Source organism: Lolium rigidum, chromosome 3 (genome assembly GCF_022539505.1).
Source record: "Lolium rigidum isolate FL_2022 chromosome 3, APGP_CSIRO_Lrig_0.1, whole genome shotgun sequence".
Lineage (NCBI taxonomy): Eukaryota > Viridiplantae > Streptophyta > Magnoliopsida > Poales > Poaceae > Lolium > Lolium rigidum.
The window spans coordinates 129,505,998-129,533,459 of record NC_061510.1 but is presented as its reverse complement, the minus strand read 5'-3'; the positions used below and the strand labels follow the sequence as shown (position 1 = coordinate 129,533,459).

General features: G+C 44.6%; 2 protein-coding genes and 2 non-coding genes across 6 annotated transcripts; 2 read left to right on the top strand and 2 right to left on the bottom strand.

The window, feature by feature from the left end:
* The first annotated feature begins 1,346 nt into the window (after positions 1–1,346).
* LOC124702318 (kinesin-like protein KIN-4A) lies at positions 1,347–10,867 on the top strand. Of its 3 annotated transcripts, none has more exons than XM_047234442.1 (26): positions 2,727–2,830; positions 2,929–2,986; positions 3,288–3,434; positions 3,752–3,901; positions 3,999–4,258; positions 4,530–4,717; positions 4,815–4,939; positions 5,118–5,154; positions 5,428–5,519; positions 5,647–5,757; positions 5,859–5,969; positions 6,183–6,276; positions 6,394–6,506; positions 6,587–6,682; positions 6,782–6,889; positions 6,969–7,085; positions 7,196–7,276; positions 7,529–7,600; positions 7,999–8,092; positions 8,190–8,221; positions 8,303–8,400; positions 8,503–8,598; positions 8,817–9,038; positions 9,390–9,546; positions 9,918–10,073; positions 10,163–10,867. In XM_047234442.1, the coding sequence occupies exons 1-26, from the start codon at positions 2,742–2,744 to the stop codon at positions 10,391–10,393; spliced, it is 3,135 nt and encodes a 1,044-aa protein (XP_047090398.1). In that variant the 5' UTR covers positions 2,727–2,741; the 3' UTR covers positions 10,394–10,867. The 3 variants fall into 3 exon arrangements, with proteins under 3 accessions (XP_047090399.1, XP_047090398.1, XP_047090397.1); XM_047234441.1 differs by having other exon boundaries at positions 6,391–6,506; XM_047234443.1 differs by lacking the exons at positions 2,727–2,830; positions 2,929–2,986 and adding an exon at positions 1,347–2,116 and having other exon boundaries at positions 6,391–6,506.
* Positions 10,868–11,488: 621 nt separating this feature from the next.
* Positions 11,489–11,561, top strand: TRNAE-CUC. The gene has a single exon. It is a non-coding gene; the product is annotated as a tRNA-Glu (tRNA).
* Positions 11,562–17,229: 5,668 nt separating this feature from the next.
* Positions 17,230–21,121, bottom strand: LOC124702317. Its single transcript, XM_047234440.1, has 2 exons — positions 19,587–21,121; positions 17,230–19,485 (listed from the first exon to the last, which is right to left on the bottom strand). Exon 2 carries the CDS (start codon positions 19,472–19,474, stop codon positions 17,402–17,404), a length of 2,073 nt encoding a protein of 690 aa, XP_047090396.1. The 5' UTR covers positions 19,475–19,485; positions 19,587–21,121; the 3' UTR covers positions 17,230–17,401.
* A 4,715-nt stretch (positions 21,122–25,836) lies between these two features.
* LOC124704950 lies at positions 25,837–25,975 on the bottom strand. The gene has a single exon (XR_007003809.1). It is a non-coding gene; the product is annotated as a small nucleolar RNA Z247 (small nucleolar RNA).
* Positions 25,976–27,462: the final 1,487 nt, after the last annotated feature.

Sequence of the window (27,462 nt, the reverse complement as noted above, 5' to 3'; positions counted from 1 at the left end):
CTCATCCACCTCTATAATCCTAACTCGGAAGTCATTTTTATTATTTTTGTTAACTACTAAGGTACGATGTTTTTACTATACAATCTATTGTATATCACTGTAACTATGCTTGCTCAATTTGATTCACATTTTGGAAGGATATTTACATTCTTGTTTAACTTATAGCAGTACGTTAATAACCTTTCATTTAGTGAATTATCTTGGATATGAGAAAAACTTAATAGGTAAATTGATATGCCTCCACCGAATAGTTAATGCCACTTATACTTTTTATACTTAATACATGTTAGTGACAACTTCAGTGTTCTTAAAATATCTCGACAGAGAGATATCCTAATATCTTGATCTATGCTTCCAGAATATGTAATTTTCTAGAGTAGGTGTAAGTAAATAGCCAATCCTATTTACAATGATTTGTCTTCATATCTTTTTCTCGATTGGGAAGCCAGTTTATCAAGTTTTTTTGTGCCAAGATGAAAAAAATTAGGTGAATGCTGGAATAAACTATGGGAGAAGAGATGTCAAAACTAGACGAAAGTCAGAATGAACTAGTGTAGTCAAGATGTAAAAATTAGACGAATGCTGAACTGAACCTTCTTGGCCTTAATAAAAGGCAATACACAAGTGCAAATCCAGGAAAACAAGAAAAAAAAAGTTGAAAACATTTCAGAAACGGATTGAGCTTCAGTGACTTTGTCAGCCCACAAAGTCACTGACTTTGTGTCACTTACAAGTGGGACAATGTGGGACACATATAATGAAGGGTTCCAGTTGACCCCACTTGTAAGTGACACAAAGTCAGTGACTTTGTGGGCTGACAAAGTCACTGAAGCTGAATCCGTAAGTGACACAAAGTCAGTGACTTTGTGGGCTGACAAAGTCACTGAAGCTGAATCCTTCAGAAACATAGACAGCTGAAAAAAGGTAATAAATGGCTTTAATGAAAGGAGACATTTTAGGAGCAATGACTTTGCATTTATACAAAGATTTGAAAACTCAAAATGGTGGTAGTATGATCCTGCACGCAAAAAGAGAGGGGTGACAAATAATGCTCACAAATCATATGCATGATCAGGGCAGGGAGTGTACCCGGAGCATATTTTCCCGTTACAAGATGAGATGATATATACTAGTGGAGTGCGGTGGCTGGCTAACAACCAAGGAGATGGGGTGTCCTTGTTGCAGGGACAGACAGACAGATAGACAGTGGTAACAATCACAGCGAATTTTCACAGACCGAAGCAGAGCACGCACTCTCCTCTCACTCACTCGCTTGCTTCCTTCCTCATCACCAGAAAAGCAGAGCAAGAAAGAAAAGATTAATTAGTTAAAGAGAGGCACACACACTCCCACCTACACAGCCTCGATCGCCCGTCCTCCATTTCCACCCACCACCAGACCCAGACGCCTCTCCCATTCTCCATCGTCCCTCCCGAGAACGGTACCACCAAGGAAGATCCAAGTCCCGAGATTCTTGGCCGAGAGCTGGATTCCTCGGAGCACGAGCAGCATTTGTAGCGATCGGTCGAGGCTGCGTGCGGCGGTTGGATCGACCGGCCAGGGAGGAGGAGGAGTGGCGTGGCCGGCGGTGGTGGTGGAAGTGGTTGTGCAGCGCAGGAGTGTGGGTCAAGTTCCTCCAGCTTTTCCACCTGAATCCATCTCCATCTGAATCCCCAGCTCCAAGAAACAAGAGAGATTGCAGTACAACCCAAGAAACCATGATGGTGCGGCAGGAGGATTGATCGGTGCTCGGCAGTAGTAGTAGTAGTGGCCGCTGCTGTTACTCACCAGTCACCATCCTTACTTCTCTTTCCTTTAATCCTTGCTTCACTTCTCCTCTCCCTCCCTCCCTCTCTGTCCTCGTCTATCTTATTGCCTTGTTGCAAGAAACACACACCCTACCGGACACATTTCCTTTCCTTTCTTTCCTTCTTTCTTGGTTGGTGCTCGCGTCGCGCTCGGAGGGTTTGTTGTATGATCGGAGGCAGCCGAGATGACAATGGAGCACGGCGAGGATTGCAGCGTCAAGGTGGCGGTCCATGCCCGGCCGCTCATCGGCGACGAGAAGCTCCAGGGATGTAAGGACTGCGTCGCCGTCGTGCCAGGCAAGCCGCAGGTACTTCCTTCTTCTTGTTCCTTCGCTCGATTGAGGCTTTCTCTTTTGTTTTGGTCTGTCGGTCGGCTGGAATATTTGTGTTTTGGCTTTATTTTGTTTTACCCCCGACTCTCTTTGTTCTTTTTAGTTTCTTCATAAGCAGTACCATGTCTCAGTTCAGATACTAGATTGACTCGTCCGGTCAATTATGTGGATGATTTTCACGCAATCAGTCTCCTTTTTCTCTATCCAATTCTGCTGATATGATGAATTATCCTGTTTTCCTTGTCTTAAAAAAAGAAAGAGCAACGCATATTTATTTCCATTTTTATAAAATTCAGAGACTGCATGGAAATTTTCTGGCCATCTTTTAGGATTGCAACACTAGATTTCGTCAAGAACTAAAAGAAAAAGACTCCTCTCTTCGACACACGACACTCTGTGTTATCTCCGTTGCATCAAGAACAACCAAGACCAATCCCCTTCTTCTTTCACTAATCTTGGACATCGAGATTCTGTCCAGCAAAAGCTTGTGAAATTCAGGGAGGAGAATCTAAGGTTGCTTGCTTTGCTTCCTGTTTTAGCTCCCCCATGACCATGATAGAGATGCGTAGTTACCCCTTTTTCTTCCCTTTTTGACCATTAAATGTGGGTGTTTCTCTCTCGTCGCAAAATTTCCACTGTCGGCAGTGCCATAATTCTCCACAATTCTGGTGCGGAGTTGCGTCCAATCCTGTAGGTGTTCGTGCTCTTCTTTATTTGGGCAGGAATCCTGTCAGCGTCACCACGCAATTATCAGTCCAGCTTTGTTTTGCTGATCCAGTCCTTTTCAGCTCCCCCAATTCGAGCTCCTTCCCATTTCTTCTTCGAGAAAGATTTACAGACTTGAAGGTAGGATTGGGTTCCAGCCTGAGCTGAGACTGACTGAGATCTGGCTTAACTCACTTTTCCCTAATCTAATCTATTTTTATTTTATTTCCAAATGCTCTTCTTCTCCAGCTGTCACTGACACACTCTTCTTGATCTTTCTTGGGTTCTTGATATGTGTGATCATTTTCTTTTTATGGTTGAAGCATTTTCGGAGTTGGGATGATGAGATGAAAAGTACCAACTTTATTTTCTCCCAACTTTATAGTACGTAGCTGTAACAGAACTGACGAGATGTGCTTTTATTGTTGCTGAAAAAACGCAGGTCCAGATCGGCAGCCACTCCTTCACCTTCGACCATGTCTACGGCAGCTCCGGCACGCCGTCGACGGCCATGTTCGACGAGTGCGTGGCGCCGCTGGTGGAGGGGCTCTTCCAGGGCTACAACGCCACCGTGCTCGCATACGGCCAGGTCAATCATTCATTTCATTTCATTTCGCTCTCCCATGTGCCATTCATTCATACATATGTTAGAGCATCTGGACCACCACGTTGGGGTGGGGGAGGGAGCTGCAATTCGAGCGAAAAAAGCCAGCAGCACATCATGTGCTCATGCTGGAACAACTATCCCTTTTCCTTCCAGCTGTTTCTGCCATAATGGGGCAGGCTGCCTTGCTTTCTTGCTCCCACAAACTAAACCCCAAAATGTTGTTGATATTTTTTTTCTTTTACAGCCCACAAAATGCTGATCATTTTTCCAAGTCTAAACTTTTTTTTTCATTTCCATAGACTGGCTCAGGGAAGACATACACGATGGGGACGTCGTGCAAGGAGGGGTCGCATGTCGGGATCATCCCACGAGCCATGGCGGCGCTGTTCGACAAGATTGAGAAACTGAAGAATCAAGTAGAGTTCCAGCTACGTGTTTCATTCATCGAGGTACACGGCGATATGATCAAATAGAGTCTGCCCAATTGTCTGTCTGAATAGACAGCCTCTAGAGAAGTTTGTTATGCTAAACTGTTCTTTTCGATAGATCTTGAAAGAGGAGGTGAGGGATTTGCTTGATCCTGCAACTGTTGCTGCTGGCAAAGTTGAGAACGGCAATGGACACGTCGGCAAACTGTCCGTGCCAGGCAAACCTCCGGTGCAGATCCGAGAGGGGTCAAATGGGGTGATAACGCTAACGGGGTCGACCGAAGTGCATGTCACTACCCAGAAGGAAATGACTACATGCCTTGAACAAGGTTCTCTGAGTCGTGCCACTGGGAGTACCAACATGAACAACCAATCAAGGTTAGCAACAGTAACATAATCATCATTCATCTTTTGGATGGTGAAGCCTATAAATCACTCGTAATTTATTTGACACCAAAAGGAAGTAGTATCATTAAGACTGGAAACATCCCCAATCTATCACTAGACGATCTTTTGCGCAGTATTTTTTCTTTGCCTAATAATTTGTTCTGCTCAAGGGCACATTCAGTCATATTGGCTGTATGATACTCCCTTACTAAATTCTGCAACTTTTAATGAACTTTATGCTTTTGCTTTCGGCATGTAATAGTCGTTCCCATGCCATCTTCACAATCACATTGGAGCAGATGCGCAAATCAGATCCCATCATGACATCAGATGGAATGCCTATAGAAGAGATGAATGATGATTATCTCTGTGCCAAACTCCATTTAGTGGATCTTGCGGGGTCAGAACGGGCCAAGAGAACTGGTTCTGATGGCCTTCGGTTCAAGGAAGGTATTTGGCATGTTTTTTTCTTTTGTTTCAGATGAAACACTTGATGCAATAACATCTCGGCCCTAAACTAAAGGTGATTTATGCATCATGTCATTAGGTGTTCATATCAATAGAGGACTTCTTGCCCTTGGCAACGTCATAAGTGCTCTTGGAGATGAGAAAAAGAGGAAAGAAGGCGCACATGTCCCTTACCGGGACAGCAAACTCACTCGCCTTCTCCAGGTTATATTCTTCTCACACAACTGAACAAAAATGGTCTTACAATGTTATTGATTTCATAGTTATGTTCAATTCAACTGGACCAGACCAGCTGCTGCTTCAGCATCAGATACTTTCTGTATTAGGTATCGGTTGTGCTCATACTAATTACTTCTGATCTATTTCGGTTTATTTATAACAGGACTCACTAGGTGGAAACAGCAAGACTGTAATGATAGGTAATTCATTTTGCTGGGTACCACTCTCATACAATATGTACAGTTCTATAGGAAGTCCCATTTCATGTTGTCATCAGTTTCCTTATCAGACAATATTAGTCCCGTTATTTGGTTCAGTCATGTTATCTTCATTTAGTTTAGTAGACATCATTATATGATTGTCATATTATCTTCAGTTCAGTTTAGTAGGCAATATGTATCTTATGATTTTTTTCACTAACTGACCTGAGTGAATTTACATCAACTGACACATATCTATATTTTATCCTGCAGCTTGTATTAGTCCAGCAGATATTAATGCTGAAGAAACACTGAACACACTGAAATATGCTAACCGGGCACGTAATATTCACAATAAGCCAATTGTGAGTTTATTATCTTTAGTTTCCCTAGAAATATATCAGATGTGTATCTTTTTTTCTACTAAATTGGTAGGGTATTTTTTCCAGGAAGGTTATTTGACACTTTTCTATTTACTCAAATGATTTCCAGGTCAACAGGAATCCGATTGCTGATGAGATGAAAAGAATGCGCCAGCAGCTTGAGTACTTGCAAGCAGAGCTAGTTTTAGCTCGTGGAGGAGTTGGATCAGATGATGTTCAGGTAAATGTTCTATAGGTTATTTGCAATGTCATCGGCAAAATATAGACTGTGGTCGCAGTCACTCACACCAAGCATTAGAATGACAAGAGATCAATTTGCAGGGTCTCAGGGAAAGGATCTCATGGCTTGAACACACGAATGAAGACCTTTGCAGGGAACTATATGGCCTCCGCAATCATGTTCACTCTGATCCATGTGAACCTGAGCTGCACGTATGTCAATGAATTCTTAAGCATGGTTTTGGATATTCTACATTTGAAAACAATACATTTTCACTGCTCCTTTCAGTTGCATGTCCATTCTCGCAAAGGAAAAATGGGATACACTGACATAACACATTGTCTATTACATATTTTCCATGACTGTGGACTTGAAATGATAGCTCTACGGTAATACATTTTTTTACTGATTTTGCTCTGTTTCAGAAAACTGGAAGTGGCTATATCAAAGGTGAAGGACTCAAGCGAAGCTTGCAGAGTACGGAACCATTTGATGTCCTTATGACTGACTCAGTAAGAGGTAATCTCTTAGCATCTCGTAGTTATTTGGTTGCACTTTAAAGCATGACTAAACCTGTAATTTATCTCTGTTGTCTTACTATAACTGTATGCCACTAACTTTCTGTACCTGCAGAAGGCAACCCTAAAGATATTGATGAAGAAGTAGCCAAAGAATGGGAACACACGATGCTGCAGGATAGCTTGGGCAAAGAGTTGAATGAATTAAATAAACAGCTGGAGAAAAAGGAGGTATGGGTTATCTTCTTACTCTTTTATTCTGATTATCCTTGCCAAGAACCTTACCACAACTTTTCCCAAATAATTCGCAGTCTGAGATGAAAGGGTATGGACATGATACTGTGGCACTTAAGCAACACTTCGGAAAGAAACTTATGGAGCTCGAAGAAGAGAAAAGTGCTGTACAGGTTTGTCATAACATCTTCACACTAGCATACTTAGTCAACAAAAGTTACATATTACTACAAAGCATACTAATCTTACAAGAAACTTTTGAACAATTTCAGAAAGAGAGGGACAGATTGTTGGCTGAAGTTGAAAGTCTAAATGCAGATGGACAGACACATAAGGTGCGAGATGCCCAACTGCAGAAACTTAAAGCATTTGAAGCACAGGTACATAAAGCTTCTTAATTATGTGTCTAATAATTTTCACAGTTTAGTACATGTTAGTCATAAAATACTGTCCCTGCAGATTCTAGAACTCAAGAAAAAGCAGGAGAGCCAAGTTCAACTTCTGAAAGAAAAGCAGAAGAGTGACGAAGCTGCTAAGAAACTGCAAGAAGAAATCCATTTTATAAAGTCTCAGAAGGTTACCTTCACTTTGCCAGCTTGTCTATGATAACTGCATCATTTTTGCACATTTGTCAGTATTTATTAATAATATCTGCTGCATATTAAGACAACCTTTTATGATGTCAGGTTCAACTACAGCACAAAATCAAACAAGAAGCAGAACAGTTCCGGCAATGGAAGGCTTCACGTGAGAAGGAACTTCTACAGGTACGAATGATTCATTGGTACTCAGTACCACCGTCGTTTGTAGTCACACCCAAGCATATAGAAACTATGTTTCAGAAATGATTCACTTCTAATTTTATATTATGTTAAAAAATTGGAATAAGTTTTTGTTGGATTCTAGATTTGGTATTCGTAGTGTTTATGTAATGGTTCTGTTGTAATATTTTCATAGATGGAGTTTAATATTCCAGAGCTCATTTTGAGAATCTTCATTGTCTGTTTCCTTCAATGCAGTTGCGGAAGGAGGGGCGGAGAAATGAATATGAACGTCACAAACTTCAAGCACTTACCCAAAGGCAAAAATTGGTAAGTTCGTCATCTAAAATTGCACTAAAAGAAAAACTGGAGTGCTGCAATATTTTGGAAAAACACAAGCGAAGAGAAAAACAATTAGATTTAAGAATTGTTGTGTCGTGCCGAGGGAAGCTGGTTCTTACCGAGTAGTCATGTCTTGAACATAGTGCTATACTGAATTACAGTGTTGAAGAGAAAAGGTGTCGTCATTAATCGGTATTGAAAGAAACAAAAGAGTGAAGTGACAAAAGTGAATAATCTCTTCATATTGTTTTGTCCCATCAAGACTGACTACTGTCAAAACCAACAAATATGATTAAGAACAAAACAAGTCAATGCCCCTTATATCTATAATATTGCTCCTATAATATAAGTTGAATACCTATATGGCGCACTTTTTCGATGTATAGGTTCTCCAAAGGAAGACTGAAGAAGCTGCCATGGCTACCAAAAGGCTGAAAGAGATACTTGAAGCTCGGAAATCTTCTGGGCGTGATAATTCAGGTATATCTCTCAGCCTCTCTGCATGATGACAATATTATTTTCATCAATACTTCGAATCTAACAACATTTCAATTTTTTCTCATTCCTCCAACTATAGCTGGCATGAATGGTACTTCTCCTGGCTCTCATGTAAGATCTATTCATACTTGCCAATAAATTCTGATATTTATTCCGACCATATTCCTCAACATATTTCTTTTTTTAACACAGATGAGTGAGAAATCGTTGCAAAAATGGCTAGATCAGGAGTTAGAAGTCATGGTTCATGTCCACGAAGTCCGGAACGAATATGAAAAGCAGTCTCAATTGTATGTGTTGCGTGTAGTTATTTTTTTCACGATTGTTTCTTGCAGATATTGTTTACATTTTTTTTGTATAATTCATGAACTCAAAATAATATGGTTTTGAAGGCGTGCGGCCCTTGGTGAGGAGCTTGCCATTTTGAAGAAAGAAGATGTCATGTCTGGTGCAGCTAGTCCGCCAAGAGGAAAGAACGGAAACTCTAGGTAATTGTTGTCCCTTTGTTTTCGATGTACTTTTTTCATCATATATTTAATCCATTTATTATCACATTAGCTAAGTCATATACATGAATTCTCACCAGTACAATATATACAAATCTGTCATCCCGTTTCTTGTAACATCAGTGAACATATTTAATTTATATGTTATATTCAGGACTTCAAAATGTTCATGCATGTCTTGACTGCAACTTGTTTCGCAGGGCAAATACCTTGTCACCAAATGCACGACAATCTAGGATAGCAGCACTTGAGAGCATGGTCACAATCTCTTCAAATACTCTTGTTGCAATGGCATCTCAACTCTCAGAAGCTGAAGAAAGAGAGCGTTCATTCTCCGGGCGTGGTCGTTGGACTCAGTTGCGGTCAATGGGAGAGGCAAAGAGTTTGCTACAGTACATCTTTAGTGTTGCTGCGGATGCAAGGTTATTATGACATCTTCATGGTTTCTCACTAATGCATCATCTTCTATCGAAAGGATATACCATATCATCATCCATACTGCTCAAATTGTTTTTTGTAGAATCTGAAAGTAAGATCACCCTTCATTTTTAAGCGATAGCTGATAGTAAACCAAAACTTAAAAGAGTGGGTTTTCTTTTATTTTTCAAGTGTTACAATATGTCAGATGTGAACGAAGCAGATACACAGAATTTATGTGATACCATGCAAGATCATTTTTTTCCTTCTGAAAGTGCGACTCTTTCAAAGCCACCTTCATTTAATATATTTGATATTGAAACAAAGAGTGACGCTTCTCTTTGCTGTTGAACCAGATCTGTAGTAAGGGAAAAAGAAATTGAGATCAAGGAAATGAAGGAACAAATGACGGAGCTCGTGGGCATTCTTCGACATAGCGAATCACGTAGGAGGGAACTTGAGAAGCAGAGCAAACAGAAAGAGCAGACAACCCCCATGGCTACTACACCTCCGGTGCGATTTCTGCCATCTTGCAACATCTACTCCCTCTTGTTCCAAATATAAAAAGTTTTAGATTCTATTTCTATGGCAGTCCAAAAATTTTAGGTTTGATCAAGAATTTTCAACATCGACAACAACAAAATTGATACTGTCAGAACCATCACGAAATATTCTTCAATTATATATATATTTCTTATGAAGCATGTTTTCAAAGAAATCTGTTGTTGAATGTCTAAACTTCCTACATTAGAGTCACAGAGTATGTACGGAGTTAATAGTTGGAAAAAAAACGTTGTTACAATACAGTAAACATGGCACCGGTTTTTACCATGGACATTCGATGTATAACATTAAGTAATAATGAAAAAATATGCATCTTATAGGGAAGCGGAAATGGGTCTGCGAAGCACTCTGCCGATGACTCCAACACACCATTATCCCCGGTTGCAGTTCCTGCACAGAAGCAGCTGAAGTACTCAGCTGGAATTGTAAATAGCCCCAGCAAAGGGGCACCGGCATTCAACAAACAGCAACTTAAGGTTTTATATCTCAACCTTGATATATTTTTTCTATGTGTTCATCTTTGTCTGGCTCTTATACATTTTTTAATCGATGATCTTCAATGCAGATGGTTCCAATTGCACAGTTACCTGTCGGCAAGAAGGTTTCAATATCAGGGCAATCAGGAAAGCTTTGGCGATGGAAAAGGAGCCACCACCAGTGGCTACTGCAGTTCAAGTGGAAGTGGCAGAAGCCCTGGAAACTATCTGAAATGATCCGCCACAGCGATGAAACGATGACAAGGGCTAGACCCAGACCCCAGCTTCTTATCACGCATAAACCTCAGAAAGTGATGTGAAACAGGCTCTTCTTTTTTCGGCTTCACATGAACTGACACGGTTTGCGGACCTACACAGCTAACATTGCAGCTAAGATCTCCTTTTGCGCTTCGTTTTTTACTTAGCCATGGGGTCAAGTATATGTTCTTGATAGGGTGACTGTCTTTGGGTGTAAATTTCCTGTGCCTATAAAGTGAGATGTGAATGTAGAGAGGTGGTGAAATTAGTGAGTGGGTGAGTGAGTGGCCATTCTTCATGGAAGAAGTTAGCACAATGTTTCAGCCTTCCTTCACCTGACTGGAGAGATGTCAACAGTTGGTGCTCTTCTACATAAAGATTTGCAAGAAGGATGATGAAAGTTGGATGTCTTGTGCTTATTTTTTTTGTTTGTTGATATTCAAAGTGGCAAATCAAATGACTAGTGTGGTTTGTTAGGAGTTATTATTGGTCTAACAGAGCAACTTATGCCCCTATATTTGACCACTCTTGTATTATGTTGCGCGTCAGTGATGTTTCATAGATGTGTTGCATTCAGCCAAAACTTTATTCAAAACGGTAGGAATGAGCCAAAAAAAACTCAGTGAACATACAATGACATTCACAAAGTTCATAATAAATCAGGTTGTGTGCATCAATTGATGCAAAGGCTAGGAGTTCATCCCCCATTTCGAAAAAGAAGACTGTACATGAGAGAGATAGCTACTTGCATGACACAGTAAAATAGGTTGAATGCGTCAAATCCTTGTGTACATGCCACAGTAAAGCATAACGAAAGCCTCATCACCCACTCAGTGTCGATATCATGTGGGCTTGAGTCCACCATATCACTGGCACAAGGTTAATTGGCAGTGGAATAAGGGGATTTTTATTCTTTCACCAAAGAATATACTCCCTCTGTTGCAATGAACGTTGTATGAGATTTATCAAAATTAAGATGTATCTAGGACGGGAGTAGTAGAATAAAAAAATTATTCAGTTGCACAAATAAAACATCAAACATCACTAACGGTGCTGCTTTCACCTTCACACCTCAAATACGGCAACGCAGGCTGTGGTGTTAAGCGCAACCACTACAGCTCTTATTCTTTAAACATTTTGAGTGATAAATGGCATAATCCGTCGTAGTCTAGGTGGTTAGGATACTCGGCTCTCACCCGAGAGACCTGGGTTCAAGTCCCGGCGACGGAATTATTTTATCTGTTACCATTTTTGCATAACTTATCAGAAACACTTCATAAGTCGCTCCAAGTCAGATCAATAGAATCTTTTACCTATTGCCATTTTTTGCATAACTTATCAGAAACACTTCATAATACAAGTCGCTCCAAGTCAGATCAAGAGAATCCAAATTTGGGTAATGCATAATAGCGCTTGTCTGTCTACCTTGCGTTAACTTCATAACCCACTCCAGTATATACTCATCAGTTCTCCAGACGACCACATCACCAGCCCAGTGAAGTCAGTGGTGCCTGCCTATCATAACAAGAACACCATTGCTAACATTTTAGAGCACCAAAAAGGATTCCTAAATTAGAGACAAGCATGTATAGACTGTTGAAATTGTCTCGTCCCTTAAAAACTACAATCTGCCGAGGGTGTGATTTTGTCTGTAAAAACACAACGATGTTATCACCCCTTAGAAGGCATTCCCACCACCCCAGGTCTAAACATCTGTGTGAAGGCCTAACTGGCAAACTTTTCAAACATTGATAAGCAGATAATGGACCCATGCTGCTAAATTTTATAGCATCCAGTATAATAAGGTGTGCAGTCGTAGATGAGTTGTACAGATCTGTGGTACGTATCTGGTTTGCAATATGTCAGTATTTTATTCACCGTTCAATCTAGATGATACCTTTGTGGTAAACCAAGGAAGACGCAAATTCTACATCATGTACTACCATAGGATCAACAGCACAAGTGTGACAAGAGATGTGAAGCTACTGACTACTCGGGGCAATTTGGCTACTAGCATGGAGTCAAAGCTGACCAAGGAAGATCACAGATCAGAAACATCACCAGTGAAAGGGGCTTCACTTCGCATCTCATCAAGCCACCTCATGTTGTCGACTGGCCAGGTACTCTTCGTAGTCTGAATCACTCTCAGATTCGCTAATCCATCCATAGCAGGGTCGCCTCCCACGGATAGTTCCTGTAGCTGCAGGACGTAGGAGTGTAGCTTCGGGAGCAGGGTGGTCGATGAGCATAGGGTCATTGCTGCTTTCGACTGCTGATATCTCATCGTGCATCTCCACCATTTGCATGTAGCTTTTGACTGGTGCCTCAGATATTGCTGAGTCCTTTTGCTGCATTACACACCAAGGCCACGTGAGAATTGCATCATATGTGTATTGTATCACAAGTCACAAAGCATTGGTTTAGAGTTAGACATCAAAATTTGTCACAAGTCACAACAGTTTGTGTACAAACAGCTGAACTATAGGCATGCAAAGGTACGTGTAAGAGATTCCTGGAAGCCAACTCCAGTCTAGCAAAGAACAAGTTCTGCCAACGACATGGGATGCATATACAAATATCCGTTATGGAAAGCATTTTTAGCTATCCCACAGTCCATCTGACACTGATGCCCGAATTCAATTGTAACTACAAAGGACATCCAAACAGTGCGCATTCAAGAGATTCATTTCCATTACTCTAATTAGGAAAATATGATAATCTCCGAGATCACAAAAATTTAGTAACAAGCCAAGTTATTGTCCACTGAACTAAAGTAAGTTATACTAACATAATGTAAAAAAGTTCTTCAAGTTACAGTAAGCCCATGTGTTGCAACGCAAGTTATTATTTATGTCGCACCAATTGTTAAAGAACTTGTGGCATCATACTCCTTAGTTTTGTAGGAAATATTTTCTCTCAAAATATACATTAATACGTCCTACATAGAATTGATGACAACTGTGGTAATATCCCAGTAACATAAAAGGCAATCTCGGTGACGGTAGTGATGGTGAACGAAGAATATAGATCCAAAAGAAAAACTGAAGCCTAGTACACAAGTTGTAACTGGTCTGCTGCAATTTACAAAAACAATATAGAGTATGAACGAATTTTCAGGACAAAAGGAAGATGCATCACCGATCTATAATGATTAACAAGTAGAGATCCTTTTCTTATCTCTTCTTCCACGTAAATAATCGCTACACCTCCTTTTATTTTTCCTAACTTAATGAAATGGGCATAACGTCTGCCTTTATTGAAAAAGAAAATCAACAAGTAGAGAACAAACTCGTAGCCTTGTTATGAAGGGAAACGAATCGTCCCTGCTTTTTTTTTAATCAAGAAAGGAATTCGCAGACTTCCAGCGCACTGGAAACTGTGTACATGCTGCCATTATACTTGCAAATACAGTGAGAAAAATGGGGATCAATTCACCCTCAAAGCAAGGCCAGGAACAAGTAAATTAACTGGGTCTCTTTTCAGAGAAAGAGGCAAATTAGTTGATGGGTGAAACATGAAAGCCAATCAGGAACAGGAGCAGTACGCGCGAGATGGACACGAGAAATGAAATCGGGAGGGAGGTCACCTTATTAGGCTCCCCCTGCACCAGCAGCCGCTGTCGCCGCTCTTCCTGCTCCTGCTTCTCGAAGAGCGCGTCCTGCACGACGCTGTAGTTATCTTCCTTCAGCAGCCACATCCCCTCTTTCCCATACATCTGGTCAGATGGATCAAACCAGGCAGGTCATGATCTTGAAACCCCAAGGAGGAAAGAACACGTACTATGGACCCAAATCACTGTATCGACACACGCACTCCACTTGGCCTCACGCAACATCGATGCTCCCAGCGAAATTCCGATCTCTGGGCGACGTCCGCGGTTCTTGAACCCAGAAGAAAACACCGGGATGCGGAATTGCGGATGGGACGAAGATGCTGGGGGGAAGTGGAAAGGGGGGGAAAAGGAATGGGAACCTCGATGAGTTGTTGGACGGTGCTGCGGATGTCGGCCTCGGCGTAGCCCATCGATTCGAAGAGGCGGATGGCCTCGTCCATCAGCTTGTCCTCCATCCTCGGCCGCCCCCGCCCACGCCGCCCCGCCATTGCTGGGGTTTTCCTCCTCTTCTTCTTCCGAAATTGGGGTTTTCCTCTTCTTCGATGTGGAGCAGAGTGGGGAATGTGGCTTGCTTGCTGAGCACAGGGGTTTTGCGTGAACTCAATAGGCAAAGCTTCGCCCTTGCAGCGCTTTTGGCCGTTGGATCTGAGAAGGAATGGTTGGGATCAGTCCACGACAACCGTGTTTCGTTTCTGGTGTGAAATCAGATAATTTAGGCTATGAATCAAATGCAACATTGGAAGATGCCGAAAGAATAATTTTTTTTGTTATATGACTTATGAATTTCATTGGACGAGAAAACTAAGGTATGGTTGAGAAGAAGTCTCTCCAAAGGAATAATATAGATGGTTATTCGCCTCACTTGTCGCCCAAGGAGGACACCTCGGGGCAGTTCTTTCTCTCATTTTCCAGGCGAGATGGAGGTGGTGCGTGGGGTTTAGGCGGAGTTGTGGCCGGTGGCCAGAGGTAACATGGCTACGGCTACCCAATGGGTGGAGGTCATGCCGATCTAGCGAGGGCTAGGTCGAGCGACGCCGACGTGTCCGGTTGGCAGTTTCACGGTTTCTGCAAGTCGTAACATAGGGGCATGTTGCTATCGTGGAGAGCAGTCAAGGTCTGATCTAGGCTAGGCGGTCTCCCACCGTTGGCAACGGTAGTCACCATCTCTCTTTGTTGTACGATAGGGCTCCACGTGAAAACCCTTGACCATTTTCAGTATTGGGCAGCAACGCGTTGCGTCGTGGTGGAGCACATCACATGTGCCTTTTGGTCTTGTCACTTTGACATGGCGGACATGCTTGGATCCTATCTCGAAGTACATAATCCTAGGAAGGGAGGTTTCAGTGTGTCTGCATGGGATTATTCTTTGTATGTGCACTCTTGCGAATAGACACATCGGTGTCATGTGCGTGAGTGGGGTGCCAAAGAGATTGCTCATATGCTCTTCAAATGCGATCGCACACACGTGAGGTATGGGAGGCACTTGATTTGGACAAATACATCCAAGTGCAACCTTGGAGGATCAGTCTTGAAGTGTGGTCCTAGAGCACCTCCTCCGATCGAAACCACTCGGTCATGGTGTCTATAGCCAGTCTAGCGGTAAAGGAGGTAATTGCCAGGATGGATGGGTTCATCTGGTGGCGGCATCAAGAACTCAAGCACATCCTTAGCTCCAAGAAGACTAGCTTTATCTATCAAGAAGATGGTATCTGATAGTATGAATGTTCACACAAATAGAACCGGCATGGTGAAGAAGGGATGGTCGAGACCACCGACGGGCAAGGTAAAGTTATATACTAATGATGTTGTTAATGTTGACACTAGAAAGGCGTCGACTGGTTGTATTATCCATGATTCCCAAGGACAATTTCTCTCAGCATGCCGTGTGGAGATTGAAGCGGTCATTGACGTTGCTACAGCTGAAGCACAAGCTGTATGTGACGGTCTTCATCTAGCAAAGAGAATTGGATGTAATAATGTCGAGGTTTAATCGAATTCCCTAGAAGTGGTGAATGTGTTCCAGATCCGATGGAGAACATAATAGTGTGATGGCTTTCCTCGATGAGTTCCGAGTGATGATTACCAATTGAATAATGCCTTTTATGTTGTAAATTTCTGCCATGAATGAGATACCTTCTTGCAAAAGTGCAATATCCTACAGAAGATATACAATACCTGTTTACTCCTGCCCCTTTTCACAAGGGACACGGGCATAATACGGAAGTGTTTTCTCCTTCGATTAGTTTGTACTGATTTTTCCTCAATAAAGGGATTACATTGATATCAAGAAGCAATGGCGAGAACAAGATCTCATGACTGAAGTGTGGGGGAGGCCACTAGCCGTACATGAATATCATCTCTCTTTTTTTTTGCTGGAAAATATCATCTCTGTCTTCATATCTTTCTCGCCGGAATAGATGAAGAGAAGCAATATGCACCAAAGCCTATTGTTTTTCGGTCAAAAATTTTGATAGAAAAACATGGAACTTCATCCAGGTACGCTCTGCCTCTGCTCCTTCGCTCATGGCTTCGAAGGTCGGCATGCCTGACTTGAGAAAGAAGAGAATGTGGAGCATAAGGCACGACAAGCCCGAGTCATGACATGCGGGCTTGCGTTGCCCGCGTTCAGGATCCACTTCATTATCTGTGATGCTTCGTTCAGTCCAGCCTATATCTTTTCAGCTTCCATCTGCAATACTTGGCATGCATAGCCAGCATTTTACCGACGCCTCCCATACCGATGTATGTAGTTTGCACTCTCTTACCCTTAGCAACCCAGCAAAGCTCATCACAATGCATCTTAATCATCTTCTCTTCATCTATGGATCAGTCACTAGCTAGGAGTGTCATATATAGCCTAATAGCCAGCTACGTGTTGCAGCAGTTTATTCAATCCAACTTTAAATGGTGAGGAGGTTGTTGCACCTGTCAAACTAGGCGCTAACACTTTCATCTTCCAGGGAGGTTGTTCCAGGGAGTGGCATTTTAAATGGAAACAAACAAGCATTCATAACTCATAGTAGTTGATTCCGAGTGATCCAGATAGTTTGCACAAAGCAGAACCGTGTTAAAATCTGATGTTGAATTTTCCTAGGTAAGCAGCTAGATGCTAATTCAGGACTAGTGGGCTTGAGCTGCTATGCTCACATAGTTTTGCACATGGTAACGATTTAACAGTGAAGATCAAGCACATTCAGGACTAGGGTCGTAATTTGCAAGAGCCTAGCTGTAGTCAGAACTGGGTAGTATCAAATGGAATAGTAAAATTTCCTGAGTATATCACATACCACTAGGACTGCTGAGAGTTTCCTTCGCAGATTCGAGCATTCCCAGTGTGTCATCTCACCAAGGTACAGAGCTTATGTGGGATAATTGTCAATGAAAACGGGGACCAGAGTGGGAGGTGCCAAAGAAAAAATATACATTATCGGTGGGTGACATGAGCTACTAAAATGAATTATACACGGCTCTGCCGCTGTTTTGCAACTGCTTTTACTTGGCAGAGGTGCTCTATCAAAAGCCACAGGACGGTCGTGAACTCACCACCGCTGCTAAGCTTCCTGGCATGTGACTCTCTGCTGCACCGGTTGGCTGCGTAGGCTAGGAAGTCGGTCCACAAATCTAGCAGCACGCGCAGCTCATTGTTCTCATAAACAAGCAGTTCAGCAGCAATTCTGCGCGCATACATGAGTCGAGGATTTTCTGAGTCGGAGGCTTTCTTCTCCTGCGGCTCCTTCAGTATGATCTCTGCGAGCTTCTCCTCAAGCTCAGAAGATTCCAAGCCAGAGTGATGGTGTGGTCGGAACAACTTCTCCAGCATGGTGCAGAAACTGTTGCCGCGAGGGTGGATGAGGTGTTCTTTGCATATCCTGTCCAGATTTTTGCAGGTTTGCTTGTACAGCCAGTTTTGAGGAAGGCCTGGTAGCATGTACGGGCGGTCCACCAGGAGGAACATCATGTAGTTGGAAAGTGTCCTGATAACCTCCACGCGGTGGTCAGCTGAATCATGCCCCCTTTGCTTCCTCTCAGCGAGGATCAAGTCGGTGGCAATGTGCCAGATGATGATGCTCTCATGGAAGTCAACCCCAAGATATGTCTTCAACCGCTCGTAGAGCCCAGGGTACCTCTTTTCATGAAGTGCTGATTCACCCCACTTATGCCTGAGCAAGCCCATTGTGTTTATATCACCCGGTAAAACCCACCTCTGCACCGCCTGCGCACGCTCTTTGACCTTCTCCGGGATTATGATGGTCCACGAGTAGCACCTCCTGTCCCACCACTCGCGAAGTCCTAGCATCTTGGAAATATCTCCTAGCCAGCGACTCGTGGGATCCACCTGTCCAGTGCGAAACCGCAGCATGTTGTGCTGCCCTATGGTGCCAGGCCACCTTCTCGAGCTTCCAGGCATGATCATCTTGCCAGGTGGGGACCGGCGGAGAGAAACAAGTGCGCGGCGAAGACGATGCCACCTTCCAGTGCACAGAGCTGCATGCTGAAGCCAATTCCATCGTGTGCCACACAAGAATGCAAGCGCCCAGCTCGACCCTAGTGCAGCTAGGAGCGATCTCGTCTCCAAGACTAAGGCGCCACCCAATAAGGTGTAGGTGATGGCAACGTCGACTTGGCTGTAACCATCTTTTCTGTTCAGCTGAAACAGCACAAGAGAGGCGACGATGGCAAGAGGCGAGATGACACGAATGCAGTAGCCAAACCAAGAGTGGATCACACTTGCCTTGGTGTACAGGATATCATACATAAGGGACAGCTCCATCTCCATCACCGTCCACATGCGTGCACGGTTATCCATAAGGTTCCAGATTATTTTGTTGGTCGCAGAATCTACCTCGCTCGGGTTGTCTGAATCTCCATCGATCACAGAATCAACTATCCCACGCTTGCAGATATGAAACAGGGAGTGAGCATACTGCAGAAGGAGCTCGGCATCAACATCATCAAAGTCGGTGTACTGGTCTTGATGCTCGGCATGAAAATGTTGGTGATGTGTCTCACGCGCCATCACCTTGAGAGAGCTTTGGAGAGTGCTGAAGCTGGCGCACCACAGCGCCCATGTCCTCTCCCCATACTTTGCAACACCGATGACTGCCATCAATATGGCAGCTAGCATGAGCAAGATACCGCTGCCGACGATATGCTTGTACATGACATATCCAGCTCCCAGGACCTGCACCACAAGGCTAAGAAAGTGGCGCTTCCAGAGCTTACTGTCCTCGAGAGCGTAGGCTGTGATGTTGTCCGGGCCGCCGAGGTGCAGCAGGAGAAACGGCGCCCAGAAGGCCACGAGGTGGTGGTTGCGCGGTGCACTGCTGAAGAAGAGCTGGCCGACGGCGTATGTCGCGGTCGAGTCAGCCAGCTGGTATGCCAGCCAGAGGAGGAGCCTCAACAGAACTGAGCTTGCTTCACGCTGACGAACCTTGGCGGAAACATGGAGGACAATCTGGAGGGCGAGGCTCAAGAGTACCAGGATCTGCGTCGCCCACTCATTCCAGACGTCCATCGGCCCTCCAGCCATTGTCGCGACAACTGCAAGTAAAATTGGTAATGACAGGTAAAAAAATTAACGGCGCAGCCTAATTGCATATGTTGATAAGCTAGGAGATTGCAAAGTACATGGATTGTGATACCTTCCAACGTCGAGCGAGTTGATCACTTCCACTGCAGACCAGAGTACAAGTGACACTGCTAGCTGGAGTATAAGTACAGAGCAGAGCAACTGATCAAGTACTAGTACACTGTTGAGTGTTGACTCAACAACATACGATTCTGATTTTCATGCTGCAGGAGCTAGCAAACAAGGAGTGCCAACTAGCTGTCAGACCAGCTCATCATTTGGTAGCCTGCTAGTACTAAATTTGGAATGAATAAGGGGGATTAGGTGGATAAATACAGTCTCAAACATGTGCCTACTTGCGAGTTCCATCATGCTGCTGATCAAATAACATGTCGGTGATGATAAGAAGGATTGAGGAATACTGCATCATCGCGTTATAACTCTCATGAGAGTTTGTTAATGTTGAAACCATGTAGACTACTAGTATATGTCAATCGATCAAACGCACGAAATACTATAGTCCCAGAGCATGTTAGCACCGCCAGGGTTCGAACTACAATAACCGCAGAATTCAGAGGTTCAAAATATGTTCAAATTCGAATACCGAAAGCTCGAAGAAGTCATAGAGCAGCATATCTACCATGTCGGAGTCGGCGGCCCCTCATTATGTGCTCGCAGTCGGCCTAGGCACCTCCCAAACAGTCCCCACAGTCCAAAAATTAGGACTAAAGAGGAGTCTGGATACTCGACTCCCAGACAAATAATTACTAGCTCTAGCTAGTTTCGGTAAGGTGCCCAAGTAAAGAAACAGGAAGTTTCCTATGAAAAAGACGCGACATCGTCATATATAATTGTTACAAGCCTTGGTTATTGTTGAGGATGTGCAAGTGTGCAATCTCCATTGTATAAACCAACAACACGCTATAGGTTGTGCTTCCAATCCATCAACCCATGTTACAGATTAACGAATCATTTGGTAGCTTCTCAATACTAAATCTGGAAGGAATCAGGGGCGATTAGGAAACATGTGCCTACTCCTTCGTTCCATTTTAGTGACGGTGGGTGGTTGTAACTGACAGATCTTATCTCTCCAAATAGGCTATTCGCCCCGACAGATCTTATCAACCATGAAGACATATCAAATTTGAAGCAAGCAATGGTTACTCCAGCATTTGTCTTGTCTGATTTCTGCGAGCTTTTGTTAATTAACTGACGAGACCGTGCTGTGCAATCTCCACTGGATGAACCAGGGAAATACTAGTATACGCTTCGAATCCATCAGCCCATGCCACAAAGGGGCAAACCAAGTAGTGACGGACAGAGATTAAAATCGTTCGTATGCCGGGATCTTGGAAACTCACAGGCATCGCGGTGTTCATGGCGAGGCTCCGGCGGGCGGCAGGGCATCCTCCTCGGCGAGGCGCACGCACCGGCGCTTGAGGTCGGTCTAGGCGCCTCCCGTTGATCCACGCTTGGCAATCAGAATCTCCGCTATGGGCAGAGCAGCGACGGGGAAGCCACATGGTGTAGGGGGGTCGAGCCACCGGCCTGCCCGACCGGCCGGCCCCCTCTGCCCTTGGGAGCAGGAGCAACTGGTAGCTGCTAGCCATGGCGGATTGGGGAAGGAGACCGCGGCGGATCATGTTTTTACTGGCTACTGGGTCCCGTTGAGATGCCGCAGCGAAAAAGAACCTCCGTTCTTGCAATATATTAATAACAAAAATAACAATTACATCCATTCTGCAAAAACGCTCCATCCTTGGATGATGGAAAAATCAGCAAGCAGCAAGCGTAGGCTGTGTTGCCGTAGCGCGTCCTACGAAGTTGTGCACACAGCAAAAAAATACTAAGGAATAAAAGTCCAGCTACAGCATTCTAGATCTAGCAACAACAATATAACCACCACCGTGATAACACCTGAATACATACTCTCCAAAGCAACGACTCGGAAACAATGCACATACTCTCCAAACTTTCTATTTATCAATCCAAATCGACCTAAAAAAAACCCACGAGGTAGCCAGTTCGATTCACATCCCTCGGATATAGAGTTGATATAACGGTACTTCTGGCCTTCCGTCAAGCACACTGCCGACTTCATGCACTCGGCGGATGTATAGGCGAGCCATTCCGAGGATCTCACTTGTACATACTCTCCGCTCACCTCGGGAGCAGGACGTTGCAATGGTTCCGTTTCGCGAAGCTCCGTCCAATGAGCGGTCGTGATGCGCGGTGCTATTGAGGTATTCAGTTGACCGTATGAGAATATGTAGATTGGTTTTGGTTTCGGCTATGCCTCTAGGGCTGCCGCATGATCTCATATATATAGCCACATGGCATAACAACAGAATACAGTTTATACAATCTTAACAACCGAACAACCTCGGTGTTTATCTATCTATACCGAACACAACCGGTATCTATCTCTAACTATTTCGTAGAGTACAAGAACCAGATATATAACAGAACCTTCTAGAGTACAACTCGTTTAACACGCCCCCTCAAACACAGCTCATCAGATTGAGATGACGTTTGAACACTTCGAGTTGCTTTACCGGTAGGGGCTTCGTAAACCCGTCTGCTACCTGGTCTCCAGAAGGAATGAACCGCACATCCAATAACCTGTTCGCCACACGTTCCCGAACAAAATGAAAGTCTACCTCGATGTGCTTGGTTCTAGCATGAAAGATCGGATTGGCAGCTAGATAGGTCGCTCCAAGATTGTCACACCATAGACACGCTACCTTGGGCTGTGGTACTCCAATTTCTCTAAGAATGGACTGTACCCAAATAACCTCTCGCCGTTGCATTAGCCAATGACTTATATTCCGCCTCCGTGCTAGAGCGAGAAACCGTCGCTTGCTTTCGTGCACTCCATGAAATCAAATTTGGACCAAAGAAGACAGACAAACCCTCCTGTGGAGCGACGATCATCAGGGCACCCGGCCCAATCCGCATCGGAGAATGCACTCACAAGCAACGAAGATGACCGCCGAATCTGCATACCAAGATTCATGGTATACTTCAAATATCTGATAATCCTTTTCACAGCCGCCCAATGCACACTAGTTGGCGCATGCAAAAATTGGCACACCTTATTTACCGAATAAGAAATGTCTGGCCGTGTCATTGTGAGATATTGGAGAGCTCCAACCACACTTCTGTATTTAGTAATATCTTCAAGCTGTAACAGTGTTCCTTCATGTGCAGAAATTTTATCTGATGAAGACATAGGTGATGTAACTGCCTTGCAATTGCTCATCCCAACACGTTTGAGCAAATCTGCCGTATACCTCCCTTGCGAAAGAGTTATGCCATCACTTGCCTTCTTCACCTCTATACCCAAGAAATAGTGCAAATCACCTAAATCCTTTAGAGCAAAGTCATCTCTTAACTGTTTCAGAAGTGCATCAACAGCTGAAGGAACTGAACTGGCCACTATTATGTCATCAACATAGACAAGAATAAACATAGTGACTTCAGGCCTGACAAGGAAAAATAATGACGTGTCTGCCTTGGAAGGAGTAAAACCAAGATGCTGAAGCTTAGTGCTCAACCTAGCATACCATGCCCTTGGAGCTTGCTTGAGGCCATATAGTGCCTTATCAAGTTTGCAAATCAAACCTTCTCCTTTTTCAAAACCAGGTGGCTGCCTCATGTAAACCTCTTCCTCCAGAACGCCGTGCAAGAACGCATTCTGTACATCAAGCTGTCGTAGTGCCCATCCTCTAGATACTGCAATGGACAGCACAAGCCGAATTGTAGCAATCTTCACCACGGGACTAAATGTGTCCTCGTAGTCAATTCCGTAACGCCGCTTGAAGCCTTTCGCCACCAGCCTTGCCTTATAGCGATCAATCGTGCCATCTCGATCTCCTTTTGATCTTGTAAACCCACTTACAATCAATTATATTTTTCCCTTGCTTTGCCGGCACAAGATGCCATGTATTATTCCTCATAAGGGCCGAGTATTCTTCATGCATGGCCTTCTTCCAATTTGAATGCTCAAAAGCTTCTGCAGTATTCTCAGGTTCACCAGTTTCACAAAGATTAGCATACCGAATCATGCCATCAAATAGTTTTACCGGTTTTTGAATCTTGTTCTGCAGTCTGGTCACAGGCCGACGCACAGGCTGAAGCGGCGCAGAGGATCCAGGCGGTACGGACTCCTGGGTCGAGACAAAATCTTCCGCAGAGCCTGCATGTGCTGACGGAGCGGACGGGGATCCCGTGTGCGCTGCGGAGTCGTGTGGCGCGGACGCGGCCGAAGAGGAAGCCGCAGAAGATCCACTCCCTGCGCCTGGAGAGGACCCAGGGTCGGTAGTGTGGGCAGTCGCGTCACCCGACCGTGCCGTGGCCCGCGTGGCGTCTGACTGCGCGGATCCCGAGGGGGATCCTGTCGAGGATCTGGCAACTGATCCCGAGGCGGATCTGGCAGGGGAATCAGCATTGCTTTCCGCTCCAGGTGCTCCTGCTCCATGTACCCCATCCTGTGTACCAGAAAAATCTCCAGAAGCAGAATTAGCAGGATTAGCAGCCAAAAGATCATCTATTAATTCTCCCCCTTGATCAAAACGTGTAGGAGGAAGGAGATGGGTGGGCAGAAGCGAGATTTCTGCACGTAGTCGTGCGCCAGCATTTGGGTTTAATTCAACAAACGGAAAAACGTGTTCATCAAAAATCACGTCACGTGAGATATAGATGCGACCACTTGAAATTTCTAGACACTTGTATCCTTTGTGTAGGTTACTGTAACCCAAAAAGGCACATCGAACAGAACGAAATTGGAGTTTATGGGAGTTGTATGGTCGCAAATTGGGCCAACATGCACATCCAAACGTGCGAAGAAATGAGTATTCTGGTTTTCTCTTGAATAGACGTTCTAGTGGTGTGTCATGGTTGATTACTTTGCTGGGAACACGATTGATAAGAAAAGTGGCAGTAAGGAAGGCTTCATCCCAAAATTTCAAAGGCATACTAGCATGAGCTAAAAGAGACAAGCCTACTTCCACGATGTGATGATGTTTTCGCTCGGCGGAGCCATTTTGTTGGTGAGCATGTGGGCAGGAAACATGATGTTCTATCCCTATGCGTTGGAAGAATTGATTAAGTTTCTATACTCCCTCCCCAATCTGACTGGAGATCAATGATCTTTTTATCAAAGAGACGTTCAACATGATTTTGGAAGTCATGAAAACGAGCAAAAACATCTGACTTATTTTTGAGAAGATAGATCCATGTAAACTTGCTATAATCATAAACGAAGCTTACATAATACTTGTACCCTCCAAATGAAGTACAAGCATGACCCCACACATCGGAGAAAATGAGCTCTAAGGGAGCACTTGACACACTACTAGACTTTGGATAGGGGAGTTGATGACTCTTCCCCTTTTGACACGCATCACAAACAAAATCTGATGAATTATCCTTTGAAGAAGGAAGTTTATTTTGGCTAAGGACTCGCTGAACAATCTCATACGAGGGATGCCCTAATCGACTATGCCACCGAGCGGTCGATGGTTTATTGACTCCAAAAGCTTGCTTTGTCGAGGAAGAAACGCTCGACGAAAAAGGATAGAGACCTCCACGACATCTACCTTGAAGAATGGTTTTCCTCGTGCCCTGCTCCTTGACAAAGAAATTATAGGGGTGAATTTCGACAAAGGCATCGTTATCACATGCTAATTTGTGGGCAGAAACAAGGCTTTTTGATGCTTGAGGAGAATGAAGAATATTCTTTAATTGAAGATGTTTTTCACAAGGGGTACGAATAATAGCATGACCAATATGACTGATATCCATACCTGATCCATTTGCAGCGTGGGTCTGCTCATGGCCGTGGTACCTGTCACGCACGGTGAGCTTCTCTAGCTCCCCGGTGACGTGGTCGGTGGCGCCCGTGTCGAGATACCAGTTGGTATCAATCCCGTAGGCAGATGCCGAGCCTGATCCGGCCGGCTTTTCTTCACCATTGTAGTCCTTGTTGAAGCGCTTCCAGCACTTGATCGCCGTGTGCCCGTACTTGCCGCACACCTGGCACTGAGGACGAGGATTGCCGTTGGCGTCGAACGGTTGCTGGCTGTTGGGGCGCGCAGAGTTGTTGTTGAAGTTGCCGCCCCCATTGCCACCACCGCGTCCACCATCGCCGCGTCCACGGCCGCCACCGCGACCGCCGCCACGATAGCCTGAGCGGCCACCACCGCGTGAAGCCAGGTTGACGGAGGAGACACCGCCCGCGCCTCCTGGAGGTCCGCCACCACCGTAGCTGAAGGAGCCAGCACCTGCTCCAGGCGCCCCGCCGTTCTGGACGTCGAGGCGAGTCTCGAAATTCAGCAGATGAGCGTAGAGCTCAGAGAGGGAGACCGTGTCAGCCCTCGTGGTCATGGACGTGACGAGCGGATTCCACTCCGCGTCAAGCCCGGCAAGGATGTATGCCGCCAGGTCGTCGTCGTCCATCTTCTTCCCGGCGGACACCATGGCGTCGCCGAGGCTCCTCATGCGCGCGAAGTACTCCGAGACGCGCATCTCCCGCTTCTGGGTGCTCGCAAGCTGCATACGGATCTGCATGACCTGCGCTCGTGACTGCGACGAGTACATTGCGGTGAGTGCCGCCCACACCTCGGATGAGTGTTCCAGGGACGACACTTGGATCAGGACTCCTCTCGTGAGAGAAGACAGGAGGAATCCAAGGACCTGCTGGTCCTGGGCTACCCACGCGGCATACGCAGGGTTGGGGACGACCTGCGTCTCCTTCGCGCCCTTCTCGTTCTCGACTTCAACGTCGATCACCTCAGACGGCATCTTTGCTCTGCCATCGAGGAAGCCAGTCAGCTGGCGCTCCCGCAGAGGCGGCATCACCTGCGCCTTCCATAGCGGGAAGTTATCCCCACCGAGCTTCTCCGTCACCGAGCCAGATTGTGGTGCAGAGATCGGGGCAGGGGCTGTCGATGAAGAGCTTGACATGGTGGAGGAAGAAAGCTCTGATACCATATGAGAATATGTAGATTGGTTTTGGTTTCGGCTATGCCTCTAGGGCTGCCGCATGATCTCATATATATAGCCACATGGCATAACAACAGAATACAGTTTATACAATCTTAACAACCGAACAACCTCGGTGTTTATCTATCTATACCGAACACAACCGGTATAATCTCTAACTATTTCGTAGAGTACAAGAACCAGATATATAACAGAACCTTCTAGAGTACAACTCGTTTAACAGACCGGCACCTGGAGGAAGGGGGAGAGGTCCGTGCGCCTATAATTGCTCTTTTTCACGAAGCCATCCTGATGATCTCACCTCAATGTACTCTCCGCTACCTTGCGGTAAGCTGAATGGCTCGACATGGTTCTTTTTCATGAAGTCATCCTGACATGCTAGAGCTCTAATGCACGACCTGGGGACTGGGTTCATCATGTTCAGCCTGTTTTCAAGTGAAGGTCTAATGCAACTGTTAGGCTACGTGGCTAGCATTTTCACCGAAACCTCCCATACCCATGTCTTCACTTCGTGTTCTTCTTAATTACCCTCATCAGGTCATTAGTTCAGGTTGACACTACTCATCTTAGACTAGTCACAATGGAGAGTATCATACACTAGTATCATGCGTATGATACTAGTTTATGATACAACCACCACAACGCATAGTATTATAAGATAGTATCATAGTATCATCATATTTAATGTTTTGTACAGTCTCAATGCAAATTTGTGTACATGATGTGTTTGGCATTAAGTTTTCCAGTATTACGTGTTATGATACGGTATCATAGTATGATACCACACCTATCTCTCACCTCATTAATTGGTGCGCCACATCAGATTTTTGCCTACATGGCATGCATGATACTACTTATGATACTCCCACTATGGCTAGTCTTACGGGGTTGAGCTTCTCTTGGGCTATGGACCAGTCACTAGCCAGAAGCGTTATATATAGCCA

Coding starts and splice junctions, on each gene's coding strand:
- LOC124702318 (XM_047234441.1), top strand. CDS start 2,742: ATGTGGGTGTTTCTCTCTCGTCGCAAAATTTCCACTGTCGGCAGTGCC. Junction 3,435..3,751: donor CCGTGCTCGCATACGGCCAG/GTCAATCATTCA, acceptor TCATTTCCATAG/ACTGGCTCAGGGAAGACATA. Junction 5,155..5,427: donor CAGCAAGACTGTAATGATAG/GTAATTCATTTT, acceptor TTTATCCTGCAG/CTTGTATTAGTCCAGCAGAT.
- LOC124702317 (XM_047234440.1), bottom strand. CDS start 19,474: ATGGCTGGAGGGCCGATGGACGTCTGGAATGAGTGGGCGACGCAGATC.